The 14,298-nt window shown below is 34.3% G+C and overlaps 2 protein-coding genes across 2 annotated transcripts; one reads left to right on the plus strand and one right to left on the minus strand.

Annotated features, from left to right (window-relative positions):
• The first annotated feature begins 1,030 nt into the window (after positions 1-1,030).
• On the plus strand, positions 1,031-4,314 carry LOC114724182 (acyl-protein thioesterase 2-like). The gene is made up of 9 exons (XM_028910489.1): positions 1,031-1,305; positions 1,503-1,617; positions 2,604-2,640; positions 2,783-2,852; positions 2,968-3,072; positions 3,275-3,425; positions 3,506-3,588; positions 3,708-3,801; positions 3,892-4,314. Exons 1-9 carry the CDS (start codon positions 1,275-1,277, stop codon positions 3,974-3,976), a joined length of 771 nt encoding a protein of 256 aa, XP_028766322.1. The 5' UTR covers positions 1,031-1,274; the 3' UTR covers positions 3,977-4,314.
• A 1,085-nt stretch (positions 4,315-5,399) lies between these two features.
• Positions 5,400-6,033, minus strand: LOC114724191 (late embryogenesis abundant protein 2-like). Its single transcript, XM_028910501.1, has 2 exons — positions 5,924-6,033; positions 5,400-5,778 (listed from the first exon to the last, which is right to left on the minus strand). Exons 1-2 carry the CDS (start codon positions 5,975-5,977, stop codon positions 5,458-5,460), a joined length of 375 nt encoding a protein of 124 aa, XP_028766334.1. The 5' UTR covers positions 5,978-6,033; the 3' UTR covers positions 5,400-5,457.
• Between the last annotated feature and the right edge of the window lie 8,265 nt (positions 6,034-14,298).

Genomic DNA, 14,298 nt, shown 5'->3' on the forward strand with positions numbered 1-14,298 from the left:
TTCTTTAGGCTACGTGGGATATGTAGGCCTTTTTCACTTTGTCATAGAAATTAGAGAATGGCCGTTACTGCGAGAATCAAAGCAGCAAATATCTGCACAACTTGGGGACGCTAAAATAGGGAAATTTATATAAATCAAAATCAAAGAGAAAAGATGGGCAGTAGTGGGATATATTCTAGTTGGAGTCCACTAAAGCCATATCTAGAGCAGACATGAGAAAAGGCGTGCAGCTATCTGCTAATAAATTATAATACTGATTTGATAAATAATGAACTCTTTTTATGCTTCTTAAGATTCCAAAATAAAATTATCTATATGAAAAAGTAATAATATTTAGCCGTTATGTTTTTCAAGTATTGGGTTTGAAGTTTTCTTTTTTTATTTTGTCACTACGTTTAGGAGGAGGTCTAGCATTTGTATTATATGTAGTTTCTCTTGAGTCTCCAGTATGAACAAACAAAACTTTTCTCATAGTGGGGTTTGAACAATGAGTTAAGTGGCAAGCAAGAAAGCAAGAGAGAGTAAAGTTAGTGTGAAAAGCTTATACGCTTTCTTCTTGTCAATTCTAAAATGGAAATCCAGTTTAATGAGAGAGCTTAATTGTTATACCATTTATCAAACTACGGAAATCAGGAGGAAATTCCTAGAAGAAGCTTACTTTCGCTTTCCAACAGTCACAAGTTTTATTTATTTTGTTCTGGAATTTCCTTTTGTCCTCAAAATTTTAAACTTTTTTTTTTTTAATGTTTGAGGTTAATGGGCATCCATCAATCATGCAGAAATGTATAAAATGATTGTAGCTAGGAAAAATATATGCATAACTATTTTTCTTTTATTGCAAGCTGAGGCTTTTCTTTCTTGTTTTCAGTAATATTCTCGGTAGCTGTTGCTGGGATTTGCTTTATGTTCTGGCCACTGCCCTCGGCATAGATTCCTCTCTTTGTGCGAGTACTCAGAGATAGATAGATAGATAGATAGATATAGAGAGAGAGAGAGAGAGGGAGGGAGAGAGACTCTCTCCTAGTTGGGAAGCTCATGGGCGGATGAATGTGCTCTCTCTGCTAGGATTCTCTTATAAAGGCTTTCTGCTTTTGTCTCTATCTTTACCTCTCCTTTTCACAGATGCTCTTCTAGGCGGTTTTAGGTGCAGTATCTATACACACAGCTTCCATATTCACACGTTCTGTATAAAGGGACATCGCCATTCTGCATCTTCTTCACTGCAACATTGCATTAGCTAGCCGGGGTGCTTCCAACTCTTTGCAAGAGGCAAAATGAGCTATGCACATTCTCAAATGGGCTCCGGTTTGTTCTTTACTTTCTTGTCTTCTAACTGTTTGTGCCATGTACTGTATTAGATAAGTCATATTTTTAAAGTTTTTCCTCTGTTTCTGTGAGCCGTATACAGGATCATCTTTATAGTTTCCCTTTCAAACTCTACGAGCTATCTTCAAAGTTCACATAAGTCGCTGGGTCTTAGTTTTCTGCCTTCAAAATTGCAGGTAGTAGAACTGCTAGAAGAAGTTTTGAGTTTGGGAAGACCCATGTGGTGAGGCCCAGAGGAAAACACCAAGCTACTATTGTTTGGCTGCATGGTCTTGGTGATAATGGTTTGAGGTATGGATTATGCGTGCTCACTTTTGTTATATGTCTTCCTCACATTGTCATAACTACCAGCCATTCATCTTCTTTAACGTTGTTTATTGCCCTATTTGTACTCCTGAGGATCTCTTCATTAACTTCTCCCACCATCTTTGTTTTTCAATCTTTAGTTCCTTTTTTGTTGTATTCTTTAACATGTCATCCTTTCTATTTATGTTCACCACAGTATGAGGGATCAGGAAGTTAACAGCTTTGAGCTAAGTAAATTCAATTAGTAATATTCGGTTAGAGATGAAAATAATTTTATACTCTGTATCTAGCACTCACTTCTTCTCTTCCAATAAAAAAGGTTGATTATATTCCCGTTCTTGTTGTGTACTGCCCCTTTGCATCAAGTACGTGACTCGTACATGAATGATAAAACTTTTGTGAGAAGAACGTGAAAAATTTTGACAGGTTCCAAATTTGGGTTTTCTTATGTTGAATGTTTTGTCTCTTCCTGCTCGGATTCTAGATGGAACAAATTCTGTATGAGAAAGTTGTGGTATATATTGCGAACTGGTATATATAATCTAGTTTTAATTGCTGGTGTTCGACTTCTGAGAGTATATGCTAAGTTCTCAGTTGGGGACCACATGCTCATATGCTTCCCCACCCCATTGAGCAACTGGGCATGACTTTTTACCGAAGAACCTCAGCACCCTATTACATTCCAGAATTATTCTCTTAATCTACTGTGATAAAAAATAACAGCTTGAATTTGAACATTTTAATGCATGGTTTAGTTATGCTGGACAACTTTAACTAGCAAACTTGTGGTTCGACGCTGGCTGTCTTCTTTAGAAATATATTCTTTTAGCATGCCATATGAGACATCCAGAAGAGCTAAAATTGCCTCTTCTCCTGCTGCGAATAATGATGATTTTGTTGGGTGCCTTATTAGACGACTCAAGTTTTGCAACTACCCAGAGGTTCTGATTTTCTGCTTTGTTTCTTTGCAGCTCATCTCAACTCGTGGAATCCCTTCGACTCCCAAATGTAAGAACTCCTATGCCTTATCCTAGTTTGAGCTTATCTAACGTGCTGTTCTCCACACGTATTCTCATCTCCTGCCAAATAATACTTTTGATAAATCTGAGATGCTATCATATTTTCTTCCTTATGATCTGATATTATGCAGGTAAAATGGATTTGCCCTACCGCTCCAACACGTCCTGTGGCAGTACTTGGGGGTTTTCCTTGCACTGCATGTAACACCAAACCCTTCTTATCTCCCTGCTCATGTTGATTAAATCAGAACTATGTAACTAGTACTTTACCAATGGTGAAATGATCAAATCTGTAAATTTAATATTAATCAATCAGGGTTTGATGTTGGAGAACTCTCAGAGGAAAGTCCAGATGATTGGGAAGGATTAGATGCCTCAGCTGCACATATTGCCAACTTGTTGTCAACGGAGCCAGCTGATGGTACTTTCTGGGATCATTACTTATCAGTATCACCTACTTCAATAGTTTTACATTTTCAAATATATATTACTTTATCTATGACCATATTTCTGGGTAAAGAATAGGAGTGGGAAAAAAAATGATCAAACTATACAGATTAAGTTATATAACCTTTCAGTCTTCCTCTTCTAGCTTCAGTATTGACATCAGTTTTTTGTGTCAGTGAAAGTTGGGATTGGAGGCTTCAGCATGGGTGCAGCAACAGCCATATATTCTGCTACTTGTTTTGCTATGGGTAGGTATTCAAATGGCATCCCATATCCTGTTAACATCAGAGCAGTTGTTGGACTAAGCGGCTGGCTTCCAGGATCAAGGTATGATAGCATTTAAATTGTATGCTCTTTTGGGTTCATTTTTGCAACCATCATTTTCTAAACGGTGAGTTATTATGTAGGAGCCTAAGGAACAGGATTGAAGTGTCACATGAAGCCAGAAGGCGAGCTGCTTCATTACCCATTTTGCTGTGCCATGGAAACAGTATGTATCTGCATGACTATTGTGCAGAAGTCACCCTTTGTTTTCCATCAGAGTCATGTTTATTACAGCAGCAGTAAAATTGTTAATTCACTAAGCCTGACTTGAATTAACTTTTGTAGATGACGACGTAGTCCTGTACAAACATGGAGAGAAATCAGCTCAAACCCTAATTTCAGCCGGATTTCAGTACATTACATTCAAGTGCTATGATGGGTAACTTGTTTTCTTTTAGCAGGAGTCATCAGAATTTAAACTGATCAATTAAAAACCATGGTCTCACCTTTTGGTTTGGCTTCTGTGCAGTATTGGTCATTACACAGTTCCCAGAGAGATGGATGAGGTCTGTAATTTGCTTAGCTCAAGGCTTGGGCTTGATGGAACCCCATAAATGGGATGATCAGTATCAATGGGGGTATGGAGGAAGAAAAGGAGGAGAGACAGAGGCACATGATAAGCGAGTAGGTAGATTCGTCAGTGAAGGGTTCATGGGTAAATAGGGTATAGGAGATTTAATTTTCTGAATGTGCTTTTTGGCGTATTACTCTATTATATCATATTTTATTGAATTACCCCTAGAGACTCAGCTAGTTGTACTATTAGAGCGTTCTTTTTTTTTTTTTTTGCCTTTTAAGTTTTGATTATTGTAACAATACAGAGGCTTGGCCTGCTTATCTATGAGGTTTACTCTGAATGGTGGGAGTAAATAAAGTTTCTGGCTTATCAAACTGTCCTTCTTTTACTTACTTTTTTCAGTCTTTAACTAAATTTATATATTGGCTTTGGGAATTCTTTGGCATTGACAATACATGATGAGGTATAGCATAATATGTATTGATTATCAGGACACTGTAAAATTAATAAACACGTTGTAATACATGCTATGTTAATGCGGACCTTTTATTTTTGTCTCTATCTGGTGAGCATAGAGTTAAAGTGGCCTTGAGTTTAGCCCAATTAACTAAATTATCCTCCCAGATCTTAGTTAAAGATTAGAGCACTTTTCCATCTTTCTATTTGAAAGGCAGGCTAAAATAGCCCCATGAGATCAAAAACACCACGATACCAAGAGACAACTATGCCACTAAGACAATAAGTGATTTTGTTCAATTGATTAAGAGGGTGTTTGGTGTTTGGATAGAAACCAAACCATGGTTTCAAAAGTGTTTTTACGAAATAAATATTTAGAAGAGGTTATTTCGTTTTGCGGAAAAGTACTTCTAAAACCACGGTTTTGAGAATGCTAAACACTCTCTAAAATAGCGTTACCACGAGAACTTCAGTTTGCAATTCAGACTATTATGACTAGATTGGATCACACACATTGAAGAATTCGCTAGGCTTAGCATTCTATGTTATCATTGCTTAAATTAGAAGTTAAAACAACTTTGCAGGATTTCTGCCAAGGCAATTTCCCCTTCTCTGCAGAATTTTTTTTCCCTTCTCTGCAGAATTGTATCCGTGGACTTTTGGTAAATTGTTTATCTGAGTTTAGGATTTTTGGTATGTTTGGATTGTTTGATTGAGAGAATAGAAAAGTAACGTTGATCTGGCTTATACACCCACCATATCAGTCCTGCAAATCTGACACGTTCTGCACTATGAATAAAGTAGAAAATCAGTTTCACTGTCACTTGGTCTTGTCATTTTTTGCTTGTTTGTTTATCCTTCTGCACGCAAGTCTATATATATTATCACATCTCTGATATTATTGAGGACAAAATAATGCCCAAGGAAACACAAACTGACACCACACACTGATCATGAGACACGACATCACAACATAGTTGAGACTGAAATTTGAGAAAACATCACGACATTACATATGAGGAAATGACTTCACATTCACAACATTAAGAAGAAGAGAGTCTTCTAGTAAGTTGTGGGAGGGTGGGGAGGGTAGTCGTCATCTTCATCATGGCGGGCCATACCGAATGTATTCTTCACAGAGTCAGTGGCACTCTGTGCCATGCCCTTCACCCTCTCCCCTGCCTGCTGCATGAACCCTTCGCTATTGTCCTTTCCTGACTGGGCCGACTCCCTCGTGGACTGGCCCATCTCCCATGCCCTGTCATTTGTTGCCCCACCCTTCTCTCGGGCCCTCTCCCTAACACCTTGGGCCGCGTTCTGGGCCTTCTCCTTCACCTCCTGGGCTTTCTCCCCAATGGTGCCCATCGCCTGGTTTGCCTTTTCCTGTGCCACCAACACACACAAGTGAGTCTTGCTGTCTTGCTGTGATCTTAAACATAAAAACCAGTGAAGCTAATTTTTGTCTTCAAAATTTTATAACTTTTCCCCAAAACTTAATTAGAGAAGCAGAGGTAGATGGATTCATTACCTGAGTTCGGCCTTTGGTTTCACCAGCTCTGAAGCTCTGTTCATGGGACGACATTTTTGTGTGCGCTTGAGAGGTTGGAATACCTTTGTGTCTGTCTGAGGTTGGGAAGTCTCTGTCCTGAGTGATCAAGATCAAGAAGGATTGGCTGTGTCTGTGGGGAGGGTTAAGGTGTGTTGCGGGGTGTATTTATAGTATTTCATGGTTGATGTGTGACAGACACGTGTGCAGCTTCATGACACGTTTGAGGACACGTGTCAGGATCAGGGGAAGTGATATCCGACTTAGGACTTCGAAAGGATTTGATTGAGGAAGGAGCCTTCTGCATATATAGACACGTTCAATGGCGGACACTAATGAATGAAAACTTTGTGATCCAGCAATCTCATTGTGTGCGCATTATTATTCCCCCAAGTTTCAGTCGGAGCAACCTAATTGGTTTAGCTCAATTGCATATTCTCCCTTTAATTCTAAATATAAGACCCATTTTGTAGTGTAATTTACATTACAAAATAGATACTCCTCCAGTCTTTAATATAAGATTCATTTAACTAATTTGATTAAATTAAGGGAGTTAGGTAAGTTAGTTAAATAGAAGAAATGTGACATGTTTTTTCTAAAATATCATAATCATCTTTCTTAATACCCCATCTTCTTTTTCTACTTAATTATAGTTGAAGAAGTATTTATAGGGGTAATTTAGAGAAACTTGATAAATCTGAAAAATAGATCTTATATTTAGGACCAAAACCAACTCAACAATTGAGTCCTATATTAAAAACCGGAGGCGTATTATATTTATGACTGGAGCAATATTATATATGGCTCAGAAAAATTAATCGGGGCAAAATTTATTGGCAACAACAACAACCTCTTCTCGATTCCCTGAACTGCAAGACCTCGCTGTATTAATCTTTGATGATATATTGCTAATGAAAAGACATTGTTCGATGATTTCATTGGGTGTTTTTTTTTTTATTATTTGGTCGCTCTATCCCCTTTTATACCATTTGATCTATCCTTCTTCTCTCTTTCTCTGTCCAAATGATTCTCTATTGTTTTCTCTTTGGTAGATGCCTCGTTAAACTTAATAGGATCATCAGAGAGTGCATTTGCCAATGGCTAGAAGATTGAAATGACCTAAACTATCCTGTTTAATCACGTAAATTGGAATTATATTCTTAATAAGAACCTATATTATCAATAGGAATATTTTTTTTAAGAAAAATCAAATATTTAAAAACAAAATACATTGAGATATTATATTTATAATCAATTTCAATCCTCATGTAGCTTTTAGATTAAGAGCTAGAAGTAGCATATTTGGATGTGTTTGTCAGTTAAAAATGCCATAATAACCCACAAAGACAGTAACTGTCAACCCTTCACTAATGACCACAAAATATCATCTCCCTATGAATCTCCATTGGCCCTAAAATCACTCTCTCTTTCTCTCTACGACGCCTCTTCCTTCCTCACATAAATTTGATGCTTCCTTCTTCTTCATCATCTTCCTTCTTCCCATACTGTGTCAATCGGAGCATGACTAACTTCGGCCTCTTCAAACTTTTATTTGTCTTCTAAGACTCAAATCTCCATAATAATATGTAGATATCCTTCCATGGCCCAAGTCTCCACTTGCGCCCTCCACAAACTATAACATCCAAATTATCGTTCCTATAGCTTGGAATTGGGACATATAACTTGAGAATGAATTTGGGTTAAGGTTTAATTAAGTCTAATATAATTAGGTAGCTAGTAAATAAGATCAAACAGGACAAAATTGAGAGAAGTAGTAACATATACAGGATCAAATGTGAGGACTTAAATTCCGGGGCTTTAGGGCCAGACGGAAAGACTTGGATGGAAACAAGAAGATGGTTGTGGAGGAGGTCTTGTGTTGTTGCTCATGGTGCTGCTAACAGTGCTTTGTGTATTGATCATCCTATCATGGTAATTAAAACAATAAACAATGAGGAAAGGGAGATTCTTTTTCAAGCTAGTTGTAAAAGAGCCATTTCACAGTTTTATGGCAACAATTGAATGCAATATAATCCATCTTGTTCCTATTATAAATCACATTCTAAAAAGTGTGCTATTGGTTCTTCTTATATAGGGTATTTGGTTTGGTAGTTTTGAGAACTGTTAAATATTTTTTTATCATACAGGTTCATATTTAATAAGGATAGTCAAAGAGGACAAAAATTCGTATAATGTTAGATTTTAGTATATTTAATAAGAATAGTATGAAAAATTATTTAAATTTTGTAACAAATTTAATATCATCAATCATCAACTATTACCAACTATTAACTATCAATCATCAATCATCAACTATCAACTATCAACTATCAACTATATACTAGAAATATACTAGAAATCTTGTAATACCCAGATATTCAGTCAGGTCGGATCGAATTTCACAATCAATGTATTTTGCTTGGTGTATTATTAATAAAATCATATTACAATTCAAAATATATTATTTTGAAAGAACGTGTTATTTAAATGTATTAATGAGAAATTATTAATTAGAGAATTAACCAATCAAATTCAAGTTAATAAAATGATTATGTTTCAAATGGATTTCCAAATTTATTGATTGGGATATTAATACAATAATATCTTTTATGGCATATATTAATTATATTAGATTGAAAATGGATTTTGAAAATTATATTAGTTGTAATAATAACATTCAAAATAACATTTGAAAAATAACACGTTCCTTCAAAAAAATTATATTTTGTCAATAATAAGGACAGTTTGATTATAAATTAGTTCAATAAGGAATGATGGCACCCGTCCTAATGATTGACTTAAATTAAATGATGATTTCAACGTCCATCCAAAAATATTTAATTATATGAGATTTGTACATATTAAATTAAATAAGGTGCATTATAATTATAATTATAATTATAATTAAATGAGAATTCAATTGGACAATCAAATAGAGAAATTAGAATCCCCATTTCCATTCAAATCATATGGATTAGAGAACATTAAGGAAAATTTTAAATTAAAATCAAGGTAATGAAGTAAATTGATTCTCATATGATTTTCAAATAAAAATTTCTCTAATTAACCCATTGATCCCTTTGGCGTGCACGATATTAATTGCATCATCTTTTTGACTAATTAATTTCCATTGTGAAGACTATAACATGATAAAAAGAGCAATGTTCCCCACCATTTCTTTCACGTTATTTACAATGCTCCCCATAATTAACTCATTCTTTTCACGTAATTTACAACGCTCCCCATAATTAACTCATTCTTTTCACGTTATTTGTCTACATTTCTCTTAATTAACCCACTCTCACACAGCTTCATAATTCGATGTCAAAGCAAATGGTGAACTTCCCTCATGATCTGATCAAGGATGTAGATTGTAGCAAAGAAACGTGGTGCATTATTGTTAGAGTGCTAAGGAAGTGGAGAGTAGCTAAGAAGTCCCCACCCTTTGATGTCTAGAAAGTTAGTATGATTTTGTCCGATGTTTGTAAGTAATAATATTGTTTTGTTCATTGAAAAAAAATATCTACAGTGAACTCATTTCATTGTATTCTATGCAACTAGAGTGATGATAGGATTGAAGCTTCGGTTGCTCATAAAGGACATATACAAAGATATGTCAAAGATTTTGTAGAGGGTGGGGTTTATCAATTTGAGAACTTCGAAGTTGTGGACAATGATGACGACAATTACAAAACTTATGACTATCCTTGCAAAATTATGTTCCATGCAATGACATTTTTTTAAGAGCATGATTTGCCAATCCCCCTGTATGCATTTAACTTTGTTTCAATCAAGGACATTGCCAACAACAATGCCAAAAACAATGAATTAGTTGGTTAGCATTCCTTTCCTATATTGTTTTCGTTGATTGTGTCTAATGCATGTTTATGTTTTGAGTGACATTATATCTATTTTAGCTTCTTCTTACCAATTCAACAAGTTCACGCAGATATTATTGGATTTCTACAAGCATTTGGGAACTTGGTTGATCATAAAAATGATTCTGGAATAACAAAGAAATTAGCTCTCACCATTGCTGATCAAAAGTAACATACTTTTTTTTCTCATCTAGGACCTCCAACAAGTAAGGATAAAAATAGATGATTGGACGTCAATTTGACATATTCTTATCTTATTATCGTTTATTTGCAGTGAAATCTGGGTAAATGTATCTCTTTTTGGGAAGGTCGCAAAAAAAACATTTGATGCCAGGACAGATGATTTAGAAGTCCCCACCATAGTTGTCATACGGTTTGCTAAGATTGCAAAGAAAAAAAGTATTTGTATATTGTTAGCAGTATCTCACTGATCATGTTTTTTTTTATGAGACTTACGCTTCAATTTCAATTTTGGTTCAAGGTTATGGACACATATCTAATGCCTTTTATGTCACAAGAGTTTATTTCAATCTAGATTTTCCAGAGGTCAGGAGTTTCACTGACAGGTAAAAACTTATCGTTGTTTTATATTAATCAAGCATTTGTATTGTAAGTGTGTGTGTGTGTATCATAGTGTTCCCAAACTTAAATCTCAACTTCCCTTCACAGCCTCAATGTTATGCCTGGAGCAAGTTAGGCTTTCTCACAGATCTCCTCTACTATATTGCTCGAGATTACTAGTGACCGTCTCTTAACTTTCCCTACTAGAATTCCATTGGGTGAAATTTCCAGATTAACGGAGGCCAGTATTTTCATTTCATCAACTTTTTGTCGTGGTAATTACTTTTTAAATGTTTGAATGTTTAAATTACTAACTTTATTTCCATATAATTTATTAGGCATCAGAAGTTGTTACCAAAGTAACCATCCAAAAAGTTGAGACATCTCATGGTTGGTACTATGATGGATGTCCATGCGATAAAAAACCAGCATAGGAGGGTCATAAGTTGAAATGTAATTCTTGTCATAGGGAAGTGCTAATGACCAAACCCAAGTAAGTTTTAACTAATGTCAACATTCTTTAACTATGGGCTTTCATAACACTTCATGTTAACAGTTGAACCTTTGTTTTGAAAAGATTCAAGCTTCATTACACAGTTTTTGATTCTACTGCAAAGTGTTCCATACTATTCTTCAACCGTCATGCATCCGAACTCATACATTGTTCAGCAATTGATCTTAGGAAGGCAGTAGTCAAGGTTTGCAGTTATATATATAATAGGATATACTTCTTTTAGGCTATTGTTTGTTGTTATATTTGTTTCAAAATGTCTTGTAATTTCAGAAAGGAGCACCTCATTCTTTCCTGAAAGATTTAAATCAAGTTGTTGGAATGGAAATCATTGTTATGCTTAAAGTCAAGGAACACAACTTGAAATACCCTATGAGTAGTATGAGTGTCTCCCTTTTCTCTACAGAGAAAGATATCCTTGAAAAGTTCACATATTCTAGTGCAAATACCCATGAGAAGGTAAGCAACATACCAACTCTGTCTGATTTACACATGATATTATCCTATCTCATTGTATATAGTGACATTAAAATTTTTAGTCTGTTAACCTTAATGTTCTTTGATTATATTTCATAGAGTTCACCATTGGAGTCATCTGCATCAAGATCATTGGCATATCAGAACTATCAACACCAAGCTTTAGCACCAAAAAACCAGTTAAGAAGATCAAGAAGAAAAATAAGCGGTTATCATTTAGGAATTCCCTATGAAGATCATTGTTTCTATTATTTTTTGTTATTTTACTTATTTTGCTAGGTTGGATGTGAACTGCTTTTTATGACTGTCATAATTGTAGTGTAACGGTGCTGTTTTTCAAAATATACTCAAACCTTCATTGTCATCTTAACTTCTTGTGTCTTATTTATATTCATGTTGTGTATTATTTGCACGAATGATCAACATATCATTACGAATCAACTAACTGGGCAAACTCAAAATAGTTTGGCTCAATGTAGTTTTTTAATAAAGGCATATTTAACTACTTTATATTAAATTATTAGTTTTAACCTACTATATTTTATGGACATATCATGTTTTTGACAAAATTATGGTTATAAATTATAATGACATATGTAAAAATTTAAATTTTAAATTACATTTAAATACTTTAAAAAACATTTTTAAAATTTAAAACCCAATAAATATGTAGAATCACCACTTCTTTTGTTTTATATTGACATTGATGATATGGTGCACTTTGATAGCTTCTTATTTTACATTTTTTATTTTAATATCCTTTCCATAAAATCAATTAGATTTAAATTCAATTATTTTTTTAATACTCAACAAAAGAATCTTGTGATATTATTTACTTTCTATCTGATATATGGATTTATGTTGATTTGATCATGGTCCCTAAATATTAAAATGTCAGCGTACACTTTTATTAATTAATAGCGTACACTTTTATTAATTAATACAGTTTTGTTGAGATTTTCTTCCATTTACATTACTACAAAAACTAAGCAACATATTCTGGATTCTTCGCTCACTGAATTAGGGCATCTAAAAACGTAAAATTTATTACATATAGAATTAAAAGATGATTTCAATTCAATGTCTATTATGGTATCCAAAAATATTCAGTTATATGGGATTTGTACATATTAAATTATTAAATTAAATAAACTAAATGCGGTGCATTATAATTAAATGAGAATTCAATTGGAGGTTCAAACAGAGGAATTTTTTTAATTAAAATTCGCATCTCCATTTGAAATTGTATAGGTTAATTGAATGACAAAGAAAATCAAGAATTTGCATCCCCATTTCAAATGGTATACGTTAATTAAATGACAGAAAAAATCAAGGAAACCTTGCAAATTGTCTTATGATTTTCACATGATCTTCTGCACAATTTCATTAATTAATATAGTTTTGTTAGGATTTCCTTCCATTAACATTCCTAAAATTAACATTACTAAAATAATTAATCAATATAGGGTTAAAGATCATTCATTTAGGATTCCACATAAAATTGATTCCATACATAATCAAAAGATGATTTCAATATCCATTATGGGATCCAAAAATATTCAGTCATATGGGATTTGAACATATTAAATTAAATGTGTTGCATCATAATTAAATGAAAATTCAATTAGAGACTCAAATAGAAAAATTGATAATTTGGGATGAAGCCCCAATGGTGAAACGTTTTTGTGCAGAAGCTGTTGATAGGACATTCAGAGATATAATGAAGTGTAATCGTCCTTTGCAGGCAAATGTATTGTCATGGGAGGAGATTTTAGACAAATATTGCTTGTCATCCCAAAAGGTAGTCGTGCAGATGTTGTCAACTCAAGCACCAACTCTTCTTATCTATGGAGTCATTGCAAGTTATTCCAACTTACCAAGAATATGCGGTTATCTTCGAGTTCATCCACAGATAATTCAAAATTGAAATTATTTTTAGATTGGCTTTTGGATATTGGTGATGGTTGCATTGGCTTACCTCATGATGGAATGGCAAAGATAGAAGTCCCTGATGCTTTTTTAACTACGGACTGTCATGATCCTCTGTAGTCGATTGTCGAAGCCACATATCCTGATTTCTTACATCATTTAGCTGATTCCAAGTATCTCACTAATAGGGCTATTTTGACACCGACAGTTGAATTGGTTGACCAAATTAATGACTATATGTGCTCCTTACTGCTTGGCGAGCCTATTGAATATTTTAGCTCTGATTCTATGAGTACAGCTGATCAAGGTTGTGCATCATTTCAAGAGTTGTATACTACCGAATTCTTGAACACAATAAAATGCTCTGGCTTGCCTCCACATAGACTTTCAGTGAAAGTTGGAGTTCCCATAATGCTGGTGAGAAACACAGATCAAGTTGCAGGACTCTGTAATGGCACAAGACTAAAGATCACATTTCTTGGTAAACACTTTATTAAAGCAATAGCTCTTAATGGTACAAGCACAGGTCAAGAAGTTTTGATCCATCAAATGGATATGAATCCATCAGAATCTAGACTACCATTCATAATGACAAGAAGGCGGTTTCCTATCATATTATCATTTGCTATGACGATTAACAAAAGTCAGGGACAATCAATGACTAATGTTAGCTTATACCTACATAGACCTGTCTTCACACACAGTCAATTATATATTGCACTGTCAAGGGTTAAGTCTATGGATGGCATCAAGATTTTAATTCTTGATTCGGACAAAAACCCAACAAACAAGACGACTAATGTGGTCTACAGAGAAATATTTCAAAACATCATGTGAAGCTTATTGGTGATTAAATGTTTCTTTACATCTTCAAATGTATTACTTTATAAGGTAAAAATTTTTGTTGTTCTTTTTTGTTAATTTTGTTGGTACTTTCAGGTTACTCTTATATGTCTTTTTTTATGTTTTAAAAAACTATTTTCATTAATTTATTGTCAAAA

This window comes from Neltuma alba, unplaced genomic scaffold (assembly GCF_004799145.2).
Source record: "Neltuma alba isolate B1F8T4 unplaced genomic scaffold, ASM479914v2 tig00012176_pilon, whole genome shotgun sequence".
Classification (NCBI taxonomy): Eukaryota; Viridiplantae; Streptophyta; class Magnoliopsida; order Fabales; family Fabaceae; genus Neltuma; species Neltuma alba.